General features: G+C 34.8%; 1 protein-coding gene across 2 annotated transcripts in view; it reads right to left on the bottom strand.

Annotated features, from left to right (window-relative positions):
* LOC149567099 (Amino acid kinase family protein) overlaps positions 1 to 23,091 on the bottom strand; it is a 250,699-nt gene that overhangs the window by 89,178 nt on the left and 138,430 nt on the right. For both annotated transcript variants that reach the window (XM_089820312.1, XM_089820313.1), the window contains exon 5: positions 22,866 to 22,927. In XM_089820312.1, coding sequence (XP_089676438.1) covers positions 22,866 to 22,927 — 62 coding nt within the window. The remainder of the gene's footprint in view (positions 1 to 22,865; positions 22,928 to 23,091) is intronic.

Genomic DNA, 23,091 nt, shown 5'->3' with positions numbered 1-23,091 from the left:
TCTGCTCACTTTCAAGGTCCAGTGCTCTGTTATACGCGTCCACATATGACGACGGTGGCACAATTTTCATTTTCCTCCGCAACTTCGAGCGTAGACCGTCCACAAACCATCTTTTCTACAATCCATTCACCGGCTTGCTTTCCATTTTGTTTATTAAATCTTTTAATCTCCTGGCGTAGACGCGGACAATTTCGTGCTTCCCCTATTTGGTATTGAAAATCTCTGCTACGATTTCATTATCATCCCACAAGAGTTTAAATTCCGCCAGGAACTCCTTTTTAATGTTATCCCAGCTATTTAGCTTTTGTGGATCCGTATCCGAAAACCAATCAATCGCCACACCCCGTAGGGTTGCCAAAAATTGCCTAACCCATTCATTGGCATCTGTGATTCCATTTGCCCGCCAAATCATCTCACATGTCTTACAATGTCGGATGGGGTCGGCTGTACCATCGCCCTCGAACTTCGGCAGCTTTTCTTTGGGTCTCGCCATCATAACTGAATTTGGTAGAGAGGCGTTACTGGGTCTTGCAACACTGGTGTTGTTTACTCCAACACCGAAGGTCTGCACTCCCGCACCAGCGGTTTGCACTCCCACACCGGAGGTTTGAACTCCCACATTAGAGGTCTGCACTCCCACACCGACAGTCTGAACTCCTACACCAGAGGTTTGCACTCCCACACCAGCAGTCTGCACTCCCACACCGGAGGTCTCAACAACTGCGAACCTTGGTGAAGAAGAAGGATCTTCTGAAGTTGTCTCCCATGGAAGTGTATCCCGGATGAAGAGGTCACTCCACGCTCATGCTCCCTCGGCACTCCGAGCCGTGCGAGTCGATGCTCTTCCGTCTGAATTTTCTTCCCTTAGCGAACACAATTTCAAGAACGCCTCCTGTGCTTCTTCCACCAACTCGACCCGCTGTCGAGTCTCCTCCAACAATTCCTTCGTGCTTCGGGTTTCCGTCGGCAATCTTCTGGAATCTCCTCCGGTGCTCTGCCTGCTGTGCCAAAATTAAATTAGCTTGAGCTGTGCGAATCTCATCTTTATCCTTCACCGTGTTCTTATTTTTATTCAACAGATTCGGCATTTAATTTCCATCCGCCTGCCTGCGTACTAGGTCCATCGGGCAACGGCGCCAAATGTTTACCGTACAGGTAAAATAAATGAACGCATACAGACAATGAACACGAACACGAACAGTAGAATTATATTCGCATATGCCAGACATACATTATGCTTCATAATATCAGTAATAGTAGATGATAGAAGATGATTTACAATGATCCCAAACGGGATATAAATACTATCCGCCGAACCTTCCTGGAGGAGTTCGTCGGCCACAAACTATGTCCGCTACAAACTATTTACCCGTCGGCTACAAAATACAAAACACCGACGACAATCATTCCGTCGGCTACAGAAACACCGCCAGGACCATCCAATCGGCTGACAACATTAACATGTTTTAATTTTTAAATGTATTACTAACTTGGGTTTAACATGTTCTTAGGTTGCTGAAACCCATTCTGCCTCTCACAAAATTGTCTTGAGACAACTTGTCAAGGTAAAATAGATGGTCATTAGTCCCCAATGGAGGGTTTGGAAAATTGCAATACATCAAGGGCCTTAAATGTGAGAAGAATGATACTAGATGAGGCTTCGTGGGGTCTTGTGACTTACGTGTTGGAAGTCACTGATCCAATAATGACAATGCTTCTCTTTGCAAACAGTGATGAGACATGCCTAGGGGATATTTATGATTCCATGGACACTGTGTTGGAAAAAATTAAAATGGTAAGTTCTATGCTCTTTTACAACAATTGTTTATTTGGGAGATATCTAGATTCTAAAGTTTAAATTGACATAATCACTAATTATAATTATTATTCATATCTCATATCCTAGGTCATACAGAGGAGGGAGAATGATCCTCAGGACACCTTTTACAACAAGGTGGAAGCAATTGTCATCATCGATAGAACAAGATGACCACACCTTTGCACCTCCTTGCATATGCTCTATCCCCAAGGTATTGTAGTGCTTCTCAAATGCTTGTGCTTATGTTATCCAATGTTTGTGCTATTGATATTTGATAGTATTCAATTGTCTTTCTTTATCCCCAGGTACTATAGTGCAAATGTACTTCACCTTCCAGGCAGAGTGCCACCATTTAGAGATGCAGAGGTTGCAAATGGGTTTAAGAGGGCACTACTTAATTACATGTAATTACACAATTTCATGTAACAACACAATTTCATGTAACACATCTTCTTCAATTACAAACATGAAAGAAGAAGAAGAAAGACAAAAGAGAATTGAAACAATTTTTGAAGGGCCTTGTACTTGGCGATGCAATCTCAGATGATAATAGGATCGGGAGTTCCTGTATTTCGTGCCACTGCATTCACCTTGATAATCATGGTGTTGCGGCTTTAGATATCCTTAGACTCTTTTTGATAAATTGTCCGTTATCATTTGAAAACTTGATGTGATCAAGCTTTTTCTCGTTCAAGTTGTCATGAATTCTCCTTTGTAGATTGGCACATTATGGAGTCTCTGACACTTTGAAGACCTTCTCAACGATGTTCAAATGTAAACTCGGAACAACTTTCCACCAACACCTTTATCTTTTTTTTTAAGCAAAGTGCTTGGTGCATTCCCACACGAACTTGGGTTCTCTAGACAACCATTGGGAAAATGGAGACCAAATTAATAACCATTTCTTTGATTCAAAGCACGCCTTCTTTACTGGATGTCTTCACTCTTTATAGAAATTCCGGCATATCCTGACTTGCTCCAACATGAAAGTTTCAATAGGATTGAATCCATCATTGGAAGATATGGATTCTGAATACATGAGAATATTTGCAAAATGGACCTCTGAGGAACAGTATATTCAGAGTAATGACTATGGAGATCAATACATCTAAAAGTGGCAATATCATTAGTACCAACTCTATCTTCTACAAAGCTCCCATGGATGTGCTAACATTGCAAGTAATCCAACTTGCAACCACTTATCCCATCTATTGCAGATGGTGAATACTCATCCCATAAAAGATGGTACAACCTCAAAACTAGTCCACATTGATGCTTGACCAAAACCTCTATATGTGGATTAGAGAAGTAGTGACAAGTACTCCTCCCTATGCAGTCCCTATAAAAGGCTCCCACCTCAGTCAAACACTAATTGTCACTGTACTGAATATAACCTCTGTTTTCTAACCCATCATCAACAACCCCTGCAAAAGATGTAGCTATAGAAGAACCTAGTGCAACATGTGGTTCTTGGTAACTAATGTCAATTGTATTAACAAGACCTATAATTGCAATGGATGTAGCCACATCCTCATATAATCTGTAGATATAGAAACATCACCAATTCGTGCTAGAGGAAATTGAATTGTGGTTGTAGATGGTGTAAAGTGTGCTCATCTCCACTCAGGAGAGTAATCAACATCAACCTCAAAAAGTGGATTGTCACAAGACAATGTTGCATCCATATCGAACATAGGATTGTTCACAAAGTGGAACCAAACATTGTATTGATATGTACTATAACATGACGATGTCTCTACATCACTCACCTCATAATCAACATGTGTGCTATCATCAATGCACACATCAACCACCCCATGCATATTGCTGAAAATATCAATAGATGGCTCAACTGGCACAGAAGTAGCTACTGGTCTGATAGTATCATCGCACAGTCTCAATTCCACTATCACCAGATTGCCATCAAATGCATGACCTTGGGAACTCATGCCAACAACTACATCATCAGACTCAATCTTACATGAAATCCAATCACAGCCCTCATCCAATGTGTCCAACACTTGAGCACTAACATGTGGTAGCTCAAAAGGCATGTCCTGCACATTTGCAGCTATCACTATATCATCAAGATGCCAAAAATCCTCAATATTGTCATGTAAATCAGAACTAATGTGACTATCAGTATCCATGTTATCTCGTTGGGTATCATCAATAACATGCACAATATAATCCACAACATTTTTGGACTTTGCTATGACACTAGGTGCAACTATAATCTCACATGGGCCACTACCAATATAAAAATCAGACTTAAAGTTTTGTCTGAAAACATTTTCTTGCTCTCTAATAGCGTCCACTATATCATCACATATCTTTCTTTGAAAAAATGATATCATGTTGTTGTCATGTCCCCCTATTTATAATATTTAATAATTAATTAATTAATAATAAGATAAATAATAATAGATTATATTATTTTATTATTATATATAATCAAAATAAATAAATAAATAACAATTCATTGAACTATAATTTATATGATATTTCATAATATATCAATAAATTAGCATAGTAAAACAATAATTAATTATAAGATTTAATAATAAATAAATAAATAATTAAATAAATAATAATAGATTATATTAATTTATTATTATATATAATAAGAATAAATAAATAAATAACAATTCATTGAATTATAATTTATATGATATTTCATAATATATCAATAAATTAGCATAGTAAAATAATAATTAATTATAAGTGTATAATAATGATTAAGAGATACAAAAGTAACGAAAGAATTATTATCCTAACCAATCTCATGATTGAATAGATTCGATCTATCAAATATTTTGATAAATGACTATTATATGAATTTTATATTACATTTAAATATATAAATATTATTGTATATTATGATCTAAAATATGATACCACATGTGTTAATGGAGACTAAAAGTGTTATATCTGAAAAGAGGCGTCTCTTCCAAACCAGGGCTATTTAGGACAGTTAAGGAAAGGAGTCAAGGGGTACATAGGAGTGATGGAAGGAAAAGTCAATCAAGCTTACCATAGACAAGATGAACGATATAGAATAAACTATCATTTTGCAATATCAATAGAGGTCAAGCCTCCAGCACACCCGGCAGGCATAGCAAGGAAGGGAGCATTTAGAAAGTCATCTCCAAGAGGGAACACGGATATATAATCACCATCCACAAAGATTCAGCATCCATACACAACCAAAATTCAGCGGCCAATCCAAGTTGCAGAAAGGAAGGCTCATCATAAGAGCAACTCATGGATGAAGAGAAGAGACATCGAATGGAACAAGAAGACAGTCTTGTATTGAAATCGAAGCTCAATGGGAGACATAGAGCAGTCGTGGACTGAAATCAAAACTCAATGGAAGACATAGAGGACTGGAGAGCACAACAATACACCACGATGAATAGCATCTTCACATACTGAGCAAGGGAAGAGATAGGCGGAGGTATCACAGAAGTAAGATATTACAAATCATCACCAAAAGAACAAATTGGAGGGTAAGAAGATCAGCGGACATTTAGATCATGAATTGACAATGGAGATAGACTACAACAAATTTGGCACAGAACATTGATAAAAAACATATGCACACTGCAGTAAATCGATGCATAGATGACAAAACTGTCTCCTTTGAAGTGGACATAACCAGAGGAGAAAAACAACTCATATCCATGGACGGGAGTAATAACCAGTTGAGTAAATCACTACCACCGAGAAAGAGAACACATTCAAACACGAAGGTGACAAACCTCTCAAGCTCAATAGAAAGAAGACAAACTGGAATTATGTGGAAGTTTACTCACCACACCAGTGAATAGAAGAATAGGGGAATAAGTAACACTGAAGATATTCAATGGAAGGGAGTCAAACAAAATAGTACAGTCAGCATCACCATAATCGAAGAATATAGAAGCATTGACATCATTCATAGAAACCATTAGAATTGAAAAGGGAATATAAGAGATTTGTATTAGATATAGATGGTGAAATATTGATATAGAACACTAAATAGAGAGTTAAGGATAAATCAATATCCAGATTCCAAAGGTTACAGCTTTCAAACCTAATCTTATCAGAATTAATAAAGATCTTAGAGCATAAGTGTGAATATAACATTAAGTCATCCAACAGATACTAGATTGTCCATCTGGAATTGCAAGGATATTATAACTTAAGTAAAGTCAATTGACTAATAAGAAGTCTCTCATAAACAATTTGAAGGAATCTGTTCCAAGTTCCATAGGCCTAGACTGAGGAACATTACAATTTTTTTCAAAACTACAAAAATTTATAATTTCCATTTTAACTCCTATGAAGTTGAAACCTATCTCAAACATCCTGACAGTATTTATACAAATATAATTTAAAATAAGAAAGGAAATAAATGCAACGTATACTTAAATTATATATTTGTATAAATTATCTTGCCCCTAAATTGAAAAAAAGACTAAGTTCAACATCGGTTTGTGTAATGTCCCTTGTCTAGATTTACATAATTTATCTCAAATTTCTCAATTGTACTTCAACATACTGATTCAATATCTTTTTTTTTTATTGTCCCTTTTTGGTATTTAATATTCCTTTATGTACTTTATTGTGAGAAAAACGTATGTCTTTTCATTAATATTAATATTGTTGTTATTTATTAACATTAATATTATGGTTATGTTATTATTTATTAATATTATTATATATACTTCAATTTATATATTTGATTATATTTAATTATTTTATATAATTCATTTTCATTCTTTAATATTATTATTATAATATTATGTAATACTATATTATAATATGATTATAATTTTATAATTATATTATTATTTATATTACATTATTTTCCATTTATATTTTAATTGCTCAAATCTTGTTTTGGTGGGGATACAACAGTTTGACCAATTAGTAATTGCTTTGCCCAGATACAGATGGCAATGGGTTGGTTCGAATTGGGTGACTTAAAATATAATCTTGCCCAGACCAGCAACCGAACTCTACCACAACCAGGTACTAGTTCGAACTTTTGTTGGTTTGGGAGGCATTTCCAACAAGCTAGGTAACTTAGATTTTTAATGATAGATTATTATAATATATTGTTTATTATTTTAATATTATTTTATTAATAATTAACTATGTTGTATTATTATTTATACTTGTTTATTTATTAATAAAACCTATCTCGAGAAGGGGACATCACACACCCTTAATTAAAATATGTACATATACTTATCTAATAAGTGATAAACCTCTAACTTAAAATGAGAGATATAAATAGAATGTCACAAAAAGATATTGTTTGTACATATTTACTTCAACATTGTTGTTTCTCTCTACAAGCTACTAAAGTACTTTTATGAAATGTATGCACATAAAGCTAATCCATTTCAACATTGTTGCTTCTCTCCGAAAGATACTCAAATGATTATCACTTGTATCTGTAGAAGTTATTAAAAGGTGATGATCTTTCAATAGCTTAACCTTCTATTGTGATAGAAATTTTATGATGTATGAAACATACCATAATAGATTGTAAACTTGCATCGTGGAATAAGTTCCTTAAATAGACCATGGCCTTCTATTGTGATGGACATCTTATGATGTCTAAGCATATCACTATAGATGATAACTTGCATGATGGATTAAGTTCCTTAAACAGACCATGGTTGTTCATATAGTAAGAATTATGAGAATGCGCGTGCACATACCTTATGAACATTTTGAGTACATGTTGAATGTTATGCAAATTGATGTTCAAAGAGCCACTAAAAAAAGTGCTTGGTGAATATCATGTGATTTGATGTTCAAGAGGCCATTACTCATAGTACTTGGTGAATATCTTGCAACTCTACATTCAAGAGGCCATTGCTCAAAGAGTACATGGTGAATGTCATGTGAGATGACATTCAGGAGACCATTACTCTTAATTCATCATTACTCAGAGTATTTGGTGAATATCATATGTATATATTTGTTGGTACCTATATGGACCTAGTATTTAAAACTTTCAATGTGGAATCTTGAACCTCTTTGAACTAAGGTTCAAAGCAGTTCCAAATGGTTCGAAGTGGTTCAATTTGTTGAAACAAGTTCAAAGATTTTATTTGGACTCGCTTCTGTACGAGATTTAACAAGTTAATAGTGCAAAATACCGGTGATTTCACTTCAAATTCAAGGACGCATATTCAGAAGTTCGATTTTAGAGCCTGGATTCATCAAGGCACGTGCATATCAAAGTCCTTGGTTGCATTATATTTCAAATGTTCCCAAATTCTAATTAATTCCACGAGATTCATGTTTCAGAGATGCAGTTTCAGACACATGATAGATTTGATTGATGATATTATTGCAGAATTTGAATGGGCATGTGGTGTGCACAGATTAAAGAAAGGGACTAAAATAGACCCTCAAATACTCATAACAACTCAAATGTGAGCAAGATATCATGGATAGAGAATGGATATGAATCATTTGATAACATCCCCCACAAAAGCCCAATTCATAATGGATGTACTGCCAAGATAATAACAGGCCTGATCACTACAAATATGATAGTACAAAAAGTATTTAGTGATCTATACTTTTGTTAAATGTGAAATCTTTGATTTTCAAGTTCAATTGAAGTTTGTTGTGAGTTTGAATTTTATGGCAAGAGAAAAGTTTGACTGAAAACTCCTTGCTAGAAATCATTTATCAAATATTTGATTCATGCAAGAGATGTAGTTGGTTTTGTGGTGCGCCATTGGCCTCTAATTTTCCTCCACTAAGTTGCTGTGCAAAGTTTGAGTTCCATGAGCAATTCCAAATGTCACCTGTCATAACCTTTGAGGACGAAAACTTGGTGAATGCTATATGCGGAGTTTGTGAACTTTAAAAAGCTTGGTCTTCAAGATCAACCGAGTCCCTCAATGACTCATTCTGACTGGCAACAAGGAGATTGTTTACAACAATGTAGAGTTCCAAAGACTCGGTCCACATCAAGTATTAGACAGGAATGCCCATCCATGCAACTTTCTCCAATGAGAAACTAGGTGGTCACAAAGAAAACATATCATATGGAGGCGACAACGCATGACAATACACATTATGTATTTTGGTAGAATGTGGAACAAATATTTGGAGGTGGTTAGGAAGAAAAATTCAAGTCAAAGCTGCACTCATATCTCCATTTATGGGCTCATAAAGCATCGCATGTGTAGCAATGGTCAGAAACAATGGTAAGACTATAAAGAACGCGAGGCCCATGAAATGCATCTACCAACTATCGCGTATTAACATTGATAAGATTCATGTGGACTAATTATTAACATGTCTATGATTCACCGCAGGCTCATAAATAAAGCCATATGTTAATTGTTAGAAGATCAACAACAGGTGTTCGACAGTCACACTCAAATCGAACATCGAAGAAAGTTACACAGAACGTACTTCTATATGCAGTCGCAGATGGTGATTAAGTATGGTATGTTCTTAGCTTGAATTAATGAGGAGAGTATTCAGGGTTTGAATTCAAAGAGAACATAGAATTTTACTCATCTCGGGTGTATATGCCAGTTTGTTTTTGAATGGAGGTGTCCACATAGCATGGAGAATGTAAGCGAATTGTTTGATGGAATACCACAATGGTGGAGAGAGACATGTGAGTAAAAACAATCAACGAAATAATTGATTATATGATCAAGCCTTCAGTTCATATCATCCTCAGTTGAATACGACATCCATCGCAGGAATGAGATATGACAAACAAAGCTCTTTATGCATGGAAATATCGCCTTTGTCTTGTGTAGTGACAATAAGGAAGCGAATTGTGAGGTGTGGTTTAGAAGATGAAGATGTGCAATTCCAGCCACTATGCTGAGTTCACCATATTGTGAACCCAACATGATATAAAGGTGCGAATTGTGTCCGCCTAGTCCGAACAGATCATGACTTGGGCTTTGACTCAACATGCGGCTTGCAAAGAAGGAAGATGATCAGAGTTTTATTGATCTCTTTATAATGATTCCTGCGACACTTTTTAACAATAGTATGACTAGTATACATATGATATGTATGGCAACACCATTGTTATTGTCTACCACATGGAGATCATAGAGGAAATGACTCAATGTTATAGTCATAGGTGCCCGTGAGCAAACATTAGGAAAGAAGCAAACATAATTATAATGTTTTAATAAACAGTATAATTGCCCTTCACATCATTATTTTTCCTCGACAATGAGATGTGTAATGTTATTTAAAGAATAAATAAAAATCAAGTGAAGACACAAAAAGCCAATAAGAAATTGAGGGGTGAGAAAGAGGCATTTTCATGAATCGGTTTTAATAACTGAAAAGGATCTTGTCAAAGCAAAAATATAGGAATAGCTTTCAAGAAACAATTACAAAATCCAAAGGGGGTTCCAGTTGTTCCAGTTCTTCGGAGAAAAAAAAAAAAGCAGACTATGGGTTGTGGAAGAGCAGACTCTTATTCTTTTTCTGGACTTTGTGTTAGGAAAAGGGGGAAATTTTGATTTTAAGCATAATGTAAGGGAGGGAATTTTTGTTTCTTCTAGACGGTGATTCTGATGCAAATATGTTATGAGATCTATCTAATCTTTTACATTTTGGAGAAGGGAGATTTGAGAGATAAATGCACACCAAAACTTGGAGTTTGAGCAGTTATCTTTCCACTGATTGTGATCTTTGTATAGCTTTCAATTTTCTCTAAATGCATTTCAATGTCACTATTTTTTGAATACGTTTTGATTTCAAGATGTCTTTGAAGCTTTGATTCTTCACTTTCTCAAGAGGATGGAAGATTTATTCCTTGTTTTCATTCTCTTTGTAATGCAGCATTCAGGTAAATGACCTTTGTGTCATTTACTATTCATTTTCCTTTTCAGTCATTTAGTTTTTCCACATCTATATCGTGTTTACGGATAGATGTTTGTAAACCGTTTGTGCTTTCTGGTTAAAAGCATCTGTATTTGTATTTCTGTGAATTCATTGTAAATTATACACAAGGAGTTCTACTCAGATAAATTCAGAGGGCACTTACGCTTTTCAATAGCGAAGTGACCCAACTGTTAGCCCATATTTAGTCTTTCTATCTACACTTTTGGGGTTAATTTGTATTTATTTCTTTGGAGGACAATTTGTTCACTAATAGATTTTTGGCGACTCTACTGGGGAATCCAGAAACAAAGATCAGTATTAATATTTGTTTCCTTAGTTTTCTGATTATCTCCATGTGCAGGAGATTGACGACTCTATATAAAGACCATGCCGGATATGAAAACCATGAGAAAGTCAAGGCCAACTCCCACTCTCATGGAACTTTATTCGATGGAGGATAAAGTGTTGCATGAATTTGTGGACAGCTATAAAGAGAGCATTTCCCGGGCTATCAGGAATAATATAATTTTGGAAGATGATGCCACGTCTTGGCTATTATGGAGAAACCTTTGTGTCAGATTCCACAAGTTGAAAGAGTTAGAAGAAAAGGGCAAAATGCTACAAATATATCAAAAAAGGGTATCACAGTTAAGTGAAGAGTTGAAGATTGATGAAGAAGAAGCTCCGGTTATCTCAATTTCATCCTTCTATTTCAATCACCTTTTCATGAATGACCAAGAAGTCTTGCCAGAGTTATTCCAATCTCATGCTGATCCAATTTCAACAGATGAGAGTATATGTGACAACAGTGGAGAAGTGCCTCAAGAAAACCAGATGTGGGTAAATAAGAACACTCAAGCTGAAAGTGAAAACCATGGCAACGGTGACAATGAAGATAAAGAAGAGTTGTTAGTTAAAGAGGAAGGACCTCCGGTAACATCATCTTACGTCACCTCTTGCAACCATTTTGTTCTTGCTGATCATGATGGCACTAAGGAAAACATAGATAAAGGTGCTCCTAAATCCTTTTTCTCTCCATGAAAGTTTTAGAATTGAAAGTGATGATAATCATCTCATTTCAGAAGTTCCTATTTGTGAAAAATTTGACAACAACATGCTACCGGAGTATCAATCTTTCACTTTTAATGAAATGAATGAAAGTGATATTAGTCATCTTTCTTTGGAGAGTTTTGTTTGTAAGAAGATTCAGAATGAATCTTGTACTTTCATGGAATATAAAGATGATCTCTCATGTTTAAAATTTTTTTGATCAGCCCATGGAAAGATCTGGTCAGTTTGAGGATGAAGTCTATAATGATGACAAGGTGAAAGTACATGTGGAAAAGCTTCCTTCTCATGCTAAAACTCTGATTGAAGAAAGAGGTGCTGAAGTTAATACTCAGCCTGTAGGTTACCCAGCCGAAACATGGAGAGGAACCCTCCTTGCTCAAGAAGAAGAAATCATACGCAAGTTCTTATTGTCTTTTCAGCTAGAAGATCTCTCTCAAGTTAGCCTATTTGATGATAATCTAATTCTTCATAGAGATGAGGTAAAGATGCCTTTGGATGAAACTCCTCGTGCTGAATTTCTTTTTGAGAAAAAGAGGTATGAAGCTGATTTCCAACCTAGTGCTGACTTGGCTAGTGCGTTGAGGGATGCCCTTCTCAATGAGGAAGAGGAAATTATAGACAAATTTCTATCATCACTCAAACCAGATCAGCTCTCCCAAAATGATTCAGGTATTCATTCAAATCAATTTGAAAATGAAACACTGATAAGTGAATCTTCTTTTCTTTCTTTTGTATATGGTTTTGCTGATTTGGATTGTGGAAGTAATGTTGGAAAATGTGATGGCACTTTGGGAAAGGTAAAAGATGGAATGTATTGCATGCTTGATGATAACTTGTTTCTTGAAAAAGATGAAGAAATCACATACTCGAGAATTGATCCTATGTTGGATGAGGCATTTCTTTGCCTACAAACTGGTCATAATACTAAAAGCCATATGCAAAAGGTGACTCTTGAGGACAGGATTTTCAAACATTGTACACCATTTCTTGATGAGGTTTCTACTTTTCATTTTTCTCAGTTTGATATGAAATCTGATCTGATGAATGTGGAAGATCAATTCTCGAGTGAAGAAAAATGCTATGATGAGTTATGGCTGTTTGGGAAGAAATGTTTGGTCAACATATTCATATGTGCTTTTAGCTTGAGATTTGGCATTGAAGAAGTTGATAGTTGGCAATGGTGTGGAGTTGCTCCATTGATACATAATTCGCTGTGGTGGAAAGGCTCCTACTTCTCCCAGACAGTAAATGGATTCACGTGATTCTTTTTCTTTATTTTGGTTCTCATGGTAGGCTCTCTTCCTACCTTTGTATATATTATAAATATATTTTTAGTTTGCGTAGTGTTAGTTTGAATAATGTACAAGCTTCGTGCTTGCTGGTAGTTTTAGGAGTTTTTGGTTAGTTGGCTTTGCCCTACACCCCTCCGCCCTCTTTGCAAGCAACTCCCAGTTTTCTCTTCTTGGTGACTCTATTCACCCAATGGGATAAGGCCCTTGTCTTTGCCAAAGATTGCTAGAGTTCTCTACTTTTGAGTCAAAAGCAGTCCACAGTTAGAGCCCTTGTTGGTGCCCATATGGACCTAGTATTTAAAACCTTCAATGTGGAATCTTGAACCTCTTTGAACTAAGGTTTAAAGAAGTTCCAAATGGTTTTAAGTGGTTCAATTTGTTGAAACAGGTTCAAAGAGTTTATTCGGAGTCATTTCTGTACGAGATTCAGCAAGTTCAATAGTGCAAAATTTTGGTGATTTCACTGCAAATTCAAGGACGCATATTCAGAAGTTCAGTTGCAAAGCCTGGATTCATCAAGGCACATGCAATTCAAAGTCCTTGGTTGCATTAGATTTCAGATGTTCACCAATTCTAATTGATTCCACAAGATTCATGTTTCAGAGATGCAATTTCAGACACATGATAGATTTGATTGATGATATAAATGTGGAATTTGAATAGGCATGTGGTGTGTATGGATTAAAGAAAGGGACCAAAATAGATCCTCAAATACTCATAACAACCCGAATGTGAGCAAGATATCATGGATAGAGAATGAATACAAATCATTTGATAATATCCCCCACAAAAGCCCAATTCATAATAGATGTACTGCCAAGATAATAACAGGCCTGATCACTGCAATGTGATAGTACGAAAAGTATTCAATGATCTATACTTTTGTTAAATGTGAAATCTTTGATTCTCAAGTTCAATTGAAGTTTGTTGTGAGTTTGAGTTTTATGGCAAGAGAAAAGTTTGACTGAAAACTCCTTGCCAGAAATGATTTATCAAATTGTTGATTCATGCAAGAGATATAGTTGGTTTTGTGGTGCGCCATCAGTTTCTGATTTTCCTTCACTAAGTTGTTGTGCAAAGTTTGAGTTTGATGAGTAATTCTAAATGTCATTTTTCATAACCTTTGAGGATGAAAACTTGGTGAATGTTAAATGCGGAGTTTGTGAGCTTTTAGAAGCTTGGTCTTCAAGATCAACCGAGTCCCTCGATGACTCATTGTGACTAGCAATAGGGAGATTGTTTACAATAATGTAGAGTTCCAAAGACTCGGTCCACATCAAGTATTAGACAAGGACGGCCATCCATACAGCTTTCCCCAATGAGAAACTGGGTGGTCACACAAAAAACATATCATATGGAAGTGACAATGCATGACAATACACATAATGTATTTTAGTAGAATGTGGAACAAATATTTGGAGGTGTTTAGAAAGAAAAATTCAAGTCAAAGCCACACCCATATCTCCATTCATGGGCTCATAAAGCATCATGTGTGCAGTAGAGGTGAATTCATTGTAAATTATACATAGAGAGCTGTACTCGGATAAAATCAGAGGGTGCTTACGCTTTTCAATAGTGAAGTGACCCAACTGTTAGTGCATATTCAGTCTTCCTATCTGGGCTTTTGGGGTTAATTTGTATTTATTTCTTTAAAGGACAATTTGTTCACTAACAATATTCTAGAGGCCAATACTTATGATATCAAATGTTATATCAAAATGTTGAATATCTTCTAATCAAAGATATTATTATATTACATTGAGGTAATATATGGTCATGTGTTTATCTTCCCTAGCTAAGAGGGAGTGTTGATGTTTGGTAGCTTCAATCGGATAAACCTATATATATAATTACATATGATATATAATTTATTTGTGTTTATTATATGTGAGATATAAGTTTATTATTATATGAGAGAAATTAATATAGTAATGATATATATATAATTATAATTGATTATATTAATTACAAAATTATGAATAGACATGTCTAGTGAAGGGGCAATGTCTATCCTTGGCTCATTTTTCAAATATAAATAAAAGAGGTCGCTACCATTTCGAACACACAAACCATACCAAGTAGTGCTTAGTACATTTGCAGCAATCTTCCAAAACCAACACTTCTCTTGATTAGGAATCTCTCTATTTATTTTTCCCTTATGCTATATACCACCTGATGCAAGAGCATGTTGCATTAGAAAATAAAGATGAAAAAAATGGAGGAGAGAGAAAATGAGGAAAATTAGAGGAAAAATTTTTAAAATAGAAAATAGAAAAAATGAGAAAAGAGGAATTTCTATTTTCAAGGTGCATAGGTGGTGTAAATAGAAAAATAAGAAAAATAATTGTCATTTCATTTATTGAGGTTTGTAGGTAGCATCTTAGAAGTTTGTGGAAAGTTCCTTAAATCAAGCATTTAATATTTGTTTGGCCACATGGTGGTTCTTAGTTGTATTTGGGTGGGAATTTAATATTTGTTATAAGGTAGTTGCATTTACCTTTTATCCCACATCGGTTGTGTTTTTAACATTTTGGATGGTAAGTGCCTATTTAAGCGAGGCTTATGAGTATTTGTAATCAAGCTCTTCAAGGGAAGCTCTTAAAGTATAAGCTCTTCAAATGTAAGCTCTTGTAGTAAGCTCTCATGGTATAATCTCTTGTAAGCAAGCTTGGAGGTAAAAGACCTTGGTGTGTAAGATCTTGAGAGGAAATATCTTCTTGGTGAAACTCTTCTTTGTGGAAGTTCTCTTGGTTGAAGCTCTTGGTGTGAAGACTCTTCTTGTGGAAGCTCTTATTTGGGAGTTCTCTTATGTTCAAGCATTTACAAACTTCTTTTGGACGAAGTCATATTGTTGATGTTGTAAGAATTTTCAAGTATAATAAAAGCATGCTTTCTAAAGCATTTTGTCATCACTTTGTCTCTCTATTGTGGTGATTTTGGTTGTGAGTTGGTAAGGGTGAGCAGCCCTTCATCAAGTGGTATCAGAGCAAAGGTTGTTCCTGAGCGTGTAGATAGATCACCAAAGTTGAGGCGGTTTGCACTAGGACCTTGGGAGGACATGTAGATGGATCTATGGTGGTGAGGATGGAAGGTTGATCTTGTTTGGGAAGATTGATCAGTTGGTATTTTTTTGCAAAGGGTTTGCGAAGATCTTGGAAGATGGCTCCAAGAGGATTGGACCCTAGGATGATTGTGAATCTCTATGATGTGGTGGAGAAGAGGTTTTCTGAGATGTCTACTCGTTTTGAAGCTAGCTTGGCTAATCGAGTTAAAGACAAGGTGAGGAAGGCATTCTGTAGATGTTTGTGGAGCTGGAGTTTACCGATCCGGAAGAGAGTTATCTGGTTGGTTAAGAGACTTGTTCGAGAGAGAAGATTGCATAACAAGGTCGAGATGGAGGTTGGTTTTGTTGATCAATTTATGGAGCCTAATACAGAAACTGCAGAGCAACTAGAGGTTGTTGCTGAGAATATTCCTAACCTTTTTGATGCTGGGATGGAAATTTGTTTTCATGATTAGTTGATTGAGTCTGACATGGAGATTGTAGAGCACTCGATCGTGGATGATCCGGTTGTTGTTGGCGTTGACTTGTTTGTTGTAGGGCATCTTGTTGTGAGCAATGAGACCGCCTGTATTGTGAGTTTGGAATGTGTTGATGGAGACCTACATATCGTTGTTGGTATGGAGCTTGTTGCTGTTGGTGTGGATTCACTAGTTGCTGATGTGGATGAGGGTTTGTTAATGAAGCATTATGTTCAGTTTGTTCTTGGGAGTGAGCATGTTGATTGGATGATTGAGATTCTGATGTTTGACAGAATGATGTAGATGTGGATGATTTGCATGTTGGTTTTCTTGTCCCTGTTGGAGTGGAAGCCTTTGTGAAGATGAAGATGGTTGTGGATCTTTCTTTTGGCGTCAAAGTGTGGGACACACTTTTCTATCTACCTAAGGAGTCTGATGCAAGAGTATCTTGCATTAGAAAATAAAGAGAAAACAAAATGGAGAGAGAAAGTGAGGAAAATTAGAGGAAAAATTTTTAAAAATAGAAAATAGAAAAAAGGACAAAAAGAGGAATTTCTATTTTCAAGGTGCATAGGTAGTGTAAATAGAAAAATAAGAAAAACAATTGTCATTTCATTTATCAAGGTGTATAGATAGCATCTTAGAAGTTTGTGGAACGTTCCTTAAATCAAGCATTTAATATTTGTTTAGCCACATAGTGGTGCTTAGTTGTATTTGGGTGGGGATTCAATATTTGTTATAAGGTAGTTGCATTTACCTTTTATCCCACATTGCTTATGTTTTTAACATCTTGGGTGGTAAGTGCCTATTTAAGCAAGGCTTATGAGTATTTGTAGTCAAGCTCTTCAATTGTAAGCTCTTGTAGTAAGCTCTCATGTTGTAATCTCTTGTAAGCAAGCTTGGAGGTGAAAGACCTTGGTGTGTGAGATCTTGAGAGGAAATATCCATGGTGGAACTCTCCTTTGTGGAAGTTCTCTTGGTGGAAGCTCTTGGTGAAGCTCTTGGTGTGAAGACTATTCTTGTGGAAGTTCTTATTTGGGAGTTCTCTTGTGTTCAAGCATTTGTAAACTTCTTTTGGAAGAAGTCATATCTATGATGTCATATTGTTGATGTTGTAAGAATCTGCAAGTATAATAAAAGCATGCTTTCTAAAGCATTTTGTCATCACTTTGTCTCCCTATTGTTGTGATTTTGGTTGCGAGTTGGTAAAGGTGGTGTGGCCCTTCATCACCAACCATCTTTCAATTGTTGATTTGATTTTTCCAATCAAATCTCCTGTGTATAAATCCAATAGTTTAACTATATAAATCTTATTTTACTTTTAGTTTTTTTGAAATATAGATGAACTACAAGTATTTAATTGATCTCAATATTTCATATCTTTGATAAATATAAATTATTCTCCATGCATAATACTTAGATGTTTTCTTTCGTTAGAATTCCATGCTTAATTTCTTCTATTGATGTCGCTTGCTACTTTTCCATGCTTATAACTACTAACTCTTAAAATATTCAAAGTTAATGATATTAGAGTTGAAGAGCACATGATTATACTGGGGAAGGCGGAGGGGGGGGTAAATTAGTATAATAATGATTTTGCCAATTTAAAACTTTTATCCAAACAATAACTTCAAATGCTGAAATAAACAATTATGCACATGAACACAGTGATTTACGTGGAAACCCAATGCAAGAGAAAACCACAGAAAATAAATGTTTTCTTATATAAACTATTCTTTTACAATGTTTTTTAGGCTACGACCTACTAGAGGTTTCAACCCCTATGTTTATGAGCACTGACTCACTGGAAGCGCCAACTCCCACACTTCGCAAGCTCCGACCTACTAGAAGAACCAACCCCTACTGTTGTCTTCGTGAGCACCAACCCGCTGCACACAAGTGTTTTACCACCTTGATAATGTTTCTCTACTCAACTGATGATGGACGCTTTCTTAGCACAACAATTCATCTGCTATTTTGCTTTGCACACTTCTACAATATCCTTTACTTCAAGTATTCTTAGAAGATGACCATAATTATTTGATATTTCTCCACAACTCTAGAATAGTTAAACTGATATATAATGTAATTTTCTTTTATGAAATACACCCCTTTTCTTACTCTTTTTCACATATATAAAATTCTGATATAATATATCAGATTTATTTCATACACATATATATCCCATTATCACTGCTTTTGAATCACTTACCCACTGCTCTTCTCTCACTCACTTTCTTCTCCTTGTACATATGCATATATATACTTCAGAATATTGAATAAAATATATACATTTATTCTTTACTATGCAGTCTCTTTTAATCTCTTATTGTATGCACAGATCTTATTTTTCTTTTTCAGCACATATACTTATTTGCTGCTCACTTTTCACACATATTTTTCATATTCCTTCCATATACTCTCTTCTTTGTTGCATGTCCATTCACATCTTTTTTTGTAAACTTCATTCTTCCTATATATTCTAATATCGCATACAACGACACATCTTTATCAAGGGAGACATCCTTTCATTTTAAATAAATATTTGGTAATACTCGGTTCTCATTACTTGATTATCTGTATAAACCAAATATAGGATGACCACTATAAAATGCCACTTTTGTTACAATCATTTTCTTTAATCACTGATTACTCTTCTTCATTAAGGTGACATGGAAAATATTCTAGCTGACCTGTCATGGGTTCTCTATTACTTCTTTACGTATGGCTTTCTACTTGTCGCTCTTGAAGCTTGTTGTGTTCTTCATACTAATGTCATCTGTTATGTATATCTGAATATTAGCTTTGTCTTTTAATATGCAGCATGGTACCTATTTTTTTTTACCCGTCTCTGTGTGTTTCTTCAACCCCTTCATATAATTTTGTCCATTCTGTTTAGATTTATATTGTCACTGATAACTATGGCAACGTGAAATTGGCTCTCGATGGCATGCCTTTCATAATTACTGTTTGATAATATTGATTCCACCAATCTTTGATTTCGGTCCTTTAATAATTGCTGTTGATACTGATTAAGTTTGTCATGATGCTTAGTGAATACTCTTATGTGTTTCATGATTTCATCATTGACTTGGAAACTCATGCATAATTTCAATCATTCAATGACTTCTAAACCTTGATGTCTGACTTCTTAATGACATGCATTATTTTCTCTTACATGTTCCAATATGAAGCCGCTGATTAAAACTTCAAACTCAACTTTAGTATTTTGTTCATCCAATGTGCTGGTATATTCAACGACTGTTTCATTTTCCACAACCATACTTTCATACATAGCAAACATTAGTTATTGTATGTACTCTGTTAATTGTTGCTGCCTTCAATTTAATCCATGCTATTGTTAACTTCATAGGTGTTGAATCCTAACTTGTCAGAGATGTAGTCATATTCATATATATCTTAATGTATATAATAATGCCTTAGATTTATCACTTTCTAATTATCTTCAACATGTAGGGTTCACCTATCTTTGACTTCAACTAATCATTCTCATTATAGCTTCGAGATTTAACAATCTTGATAGCACTCTTGACATCAATCATGATATTCTATTTTGTACCTTTGACATTGATGATGGTTACTCTAACAATCTTGTCCAAGCTTGTGAAACACTTTGACATGAATGACAATATTTCCATCAAGAGTTAACATTAGAAATTTCAACTCTTGGTTGCATCTGTTACTTCAACACATATTAGGATTTGAGATGAATTATGAATGCTGATGTTCTATGTTTTTCAATATGTGAGTCGGCACAATAATATTCAAAGAGTCATGCTAGACGAGACACCTAATCAAAACGTAGAATGTTTATGCATTTTTCCTTGCAGGTCAATTTAAATATATGATTTTGTGAGAAAATCGGAAACAACCATTAATGCAGCACAACCTTATGACTTAACAATCTCATGTCCCTTGAAAGTGAATATTCACTAGGCTCTAATCATTTTAATGGCCGAATTGTCAAAGTGAAAATCCGTGTTAAAAGATTGTGTGGGAAAACAAAAGTCGTGTGAACAAGGTTCACATAATTCAAAAACACATTGCACAGCCACAATGGGGAAAAGTTGAATTTGTTATTGTTTTTTACTTTACTTTGATCAGCGTGCAAAACAGAGTTAGTTACTGCACCATCTATTTTGTGATTAAGAGTCTAGTTAAATTGTTGTCCAGATAACACATATTGATTTCTCTCCTCACTATTTTTTCCAACCTTCTTTACTATCATCTTGTTTAGCTTGAATCCTCATTGTTGACACAATGCCTTTTTTTGTGTCCAATCTGCAATGATAATGTATCTCATATGTTGGTAATGTATATTCTTCCCTTCCCAAGGACACGTTAATTCCACAAACCAATGATATTGGCATGGCTTCGTGCTGATTATATATCATACCACTCAATCCTTGCGATCGATCAATATCCATGGTAGTGGGTATCTCATAGAGTCTATGTACCATTGTCCAGTCTGATTGCTATTAAGAAATCTAACACTACAATCTTGTGCTTTGATGATCTGAATATAATTATATGTATTGATGTGAAAAGCAGTGCATACATGATGTGGATGCCGAAGATACAATCATATCTCTTTTTTCGGAGTATACAGGACCACCGCTTGATCTAAAATTTGGCAATTGATATGAAATTTTTAATTCAAGCCAGGACTGGTTGGCTCTTGCAAACAAAATCATCATTAGCCAATCCCATATCTTCTGTTTTCGATATCATACATTTCTTATTAATAGCAATGTTATCACCGATCCATAATTTCTATATTCTTGCAAATCATGGCTCCATATATTCATTTGTTGATTACGATGCTCAATCTAACATAGTGCTGACTGGAGTTCTTTCTAGTGACTGTATATTTCAAATTGTTGATTGTAAATCACCTGTAATGATCTTAGAGCATATGGAATTAAGGTAGATGGATGACTGAAGGAATTGCTACTCTCTCTTCAAGTATTTGAATGATTCTTACTTTTTTGGCAATTTTCCTATTACAGATTCAAGACATCCTCTTTCATCTACGTTTTTTTTTTGTTCACTTTGATTCTTTCCTAGAATAGTTCTCTTCCAATTATATTTTGGCTTATCTTTTTTTTAATAATATTTATTTCTCTGATTTCAGAAAATTGTCTTTATGATTCAGAGGCTGGCAAGATGTTAGCTCTGATACTAATTGTAATGTCCTTTGTTTGGATTTACATAATTTCTCTCAAATCTCTTAGTGGTACTTCAGCAGACTAATTCCATATCTATTTTCTTACTGTGTCCCTTTTTGGTATTTAATATTCCTTTACATACTTTATTGTGAGAAAAAGGTATGTCTTTTCATTAATATTAATATTGTTGTTATTTATTAACATTAATATTATCGTTATGTTATTATTTATTAATATTATTATTTATATAATTATATATACTTCAATTTATATATTTGATTATATTTAATTATTTTATATAATTCATTTTCATTCTTTAATATTATTATTATAATATTATGTGATATTATAAATATGATTATAATATTATAATATTATAGTTATATTATTATTTATATTACATTATTCTCCATTTATATTTTAATTACTCAAATCTTGTTTTGGTGGGGATACAACAGTTTGACCAGTCAGTGACTGCTCCACCCGGATACAAATGGCAATGGGTTGGTTTGAATTAGGTGACTTAAAATATAACGCTGCCCAGACCAGCAGCCAAACTCTATCATGACCAGGTACCAATTCGAACTTTTGTTGGTCTGGGAGGCATTTCCAGCAAACTGGGTAACTTAGATTTTTAATGATAGATTATTATAATATGTTGTTAATTATTTTAATATTATGTTATTAATAATTAATTATATTGTATTATTATTTATACTTGTTTATTATTAATAAAACCTATCTCGAGAAGGGGACATCACACACCCTTAATTGAAATATGTACATATACTTTCTACACTTATCTAATAAGTGATAAACCTCTAACTTAAAATGAGAGATATAAATAGAATGTCACAAAAGATATTCTTTGTACATATTTACTTCAACATTGTTGTTTCTCTCTACAAGCTACTTAAGTACTTTTATGGAATGTAAGCACGTAAAGCTAATCCATTTCAACATTGTCACTTCTCTCTGAAAGCTACTCAAATGGAACATTGCTAGTTCTCATTTAAAGGTACTGCAGAAAAATATCATTGCTTTCACACAACTAGTATTGTCGGGAAAGACATTTACAACTAATCTTACATTTCGTTTATGTGTAGACCACCCTGATGCCAAAGGGGAGATACCAACTGCAGGGATGCCATCTACAAAAGAACAATTCGTAAGTACTTTTGAGTGAGAGTGTCCTCCATGTCCTGATAAAAAGAAAGGGCAATATAAAACAAAGAGATTGCTAGGGGATAATAAGCACCAAATAGCAGCATTACTCCACAATGATTCCATGCAAATATTAAATAGAAACCTAATC

Source organism: Cupressus sempervirens, chromosome 3 (genome assembly GCF_028749045.1).
Source record: "Cupressus sempervirens isolate cs-2001-9-10 chromosome 3, ASM2874904v1, whole genome shotgun sequence".
Lineage (NCBI taxonomy): Eukaryota > Viridiplantae > Streptophyta > Pinopsida > Cupressales > Cupressaceae > Cupressus > Cupressus sempervirens.
This window is presented reverse-complemented; position numbering and strand designations above follow the sequence as displayed.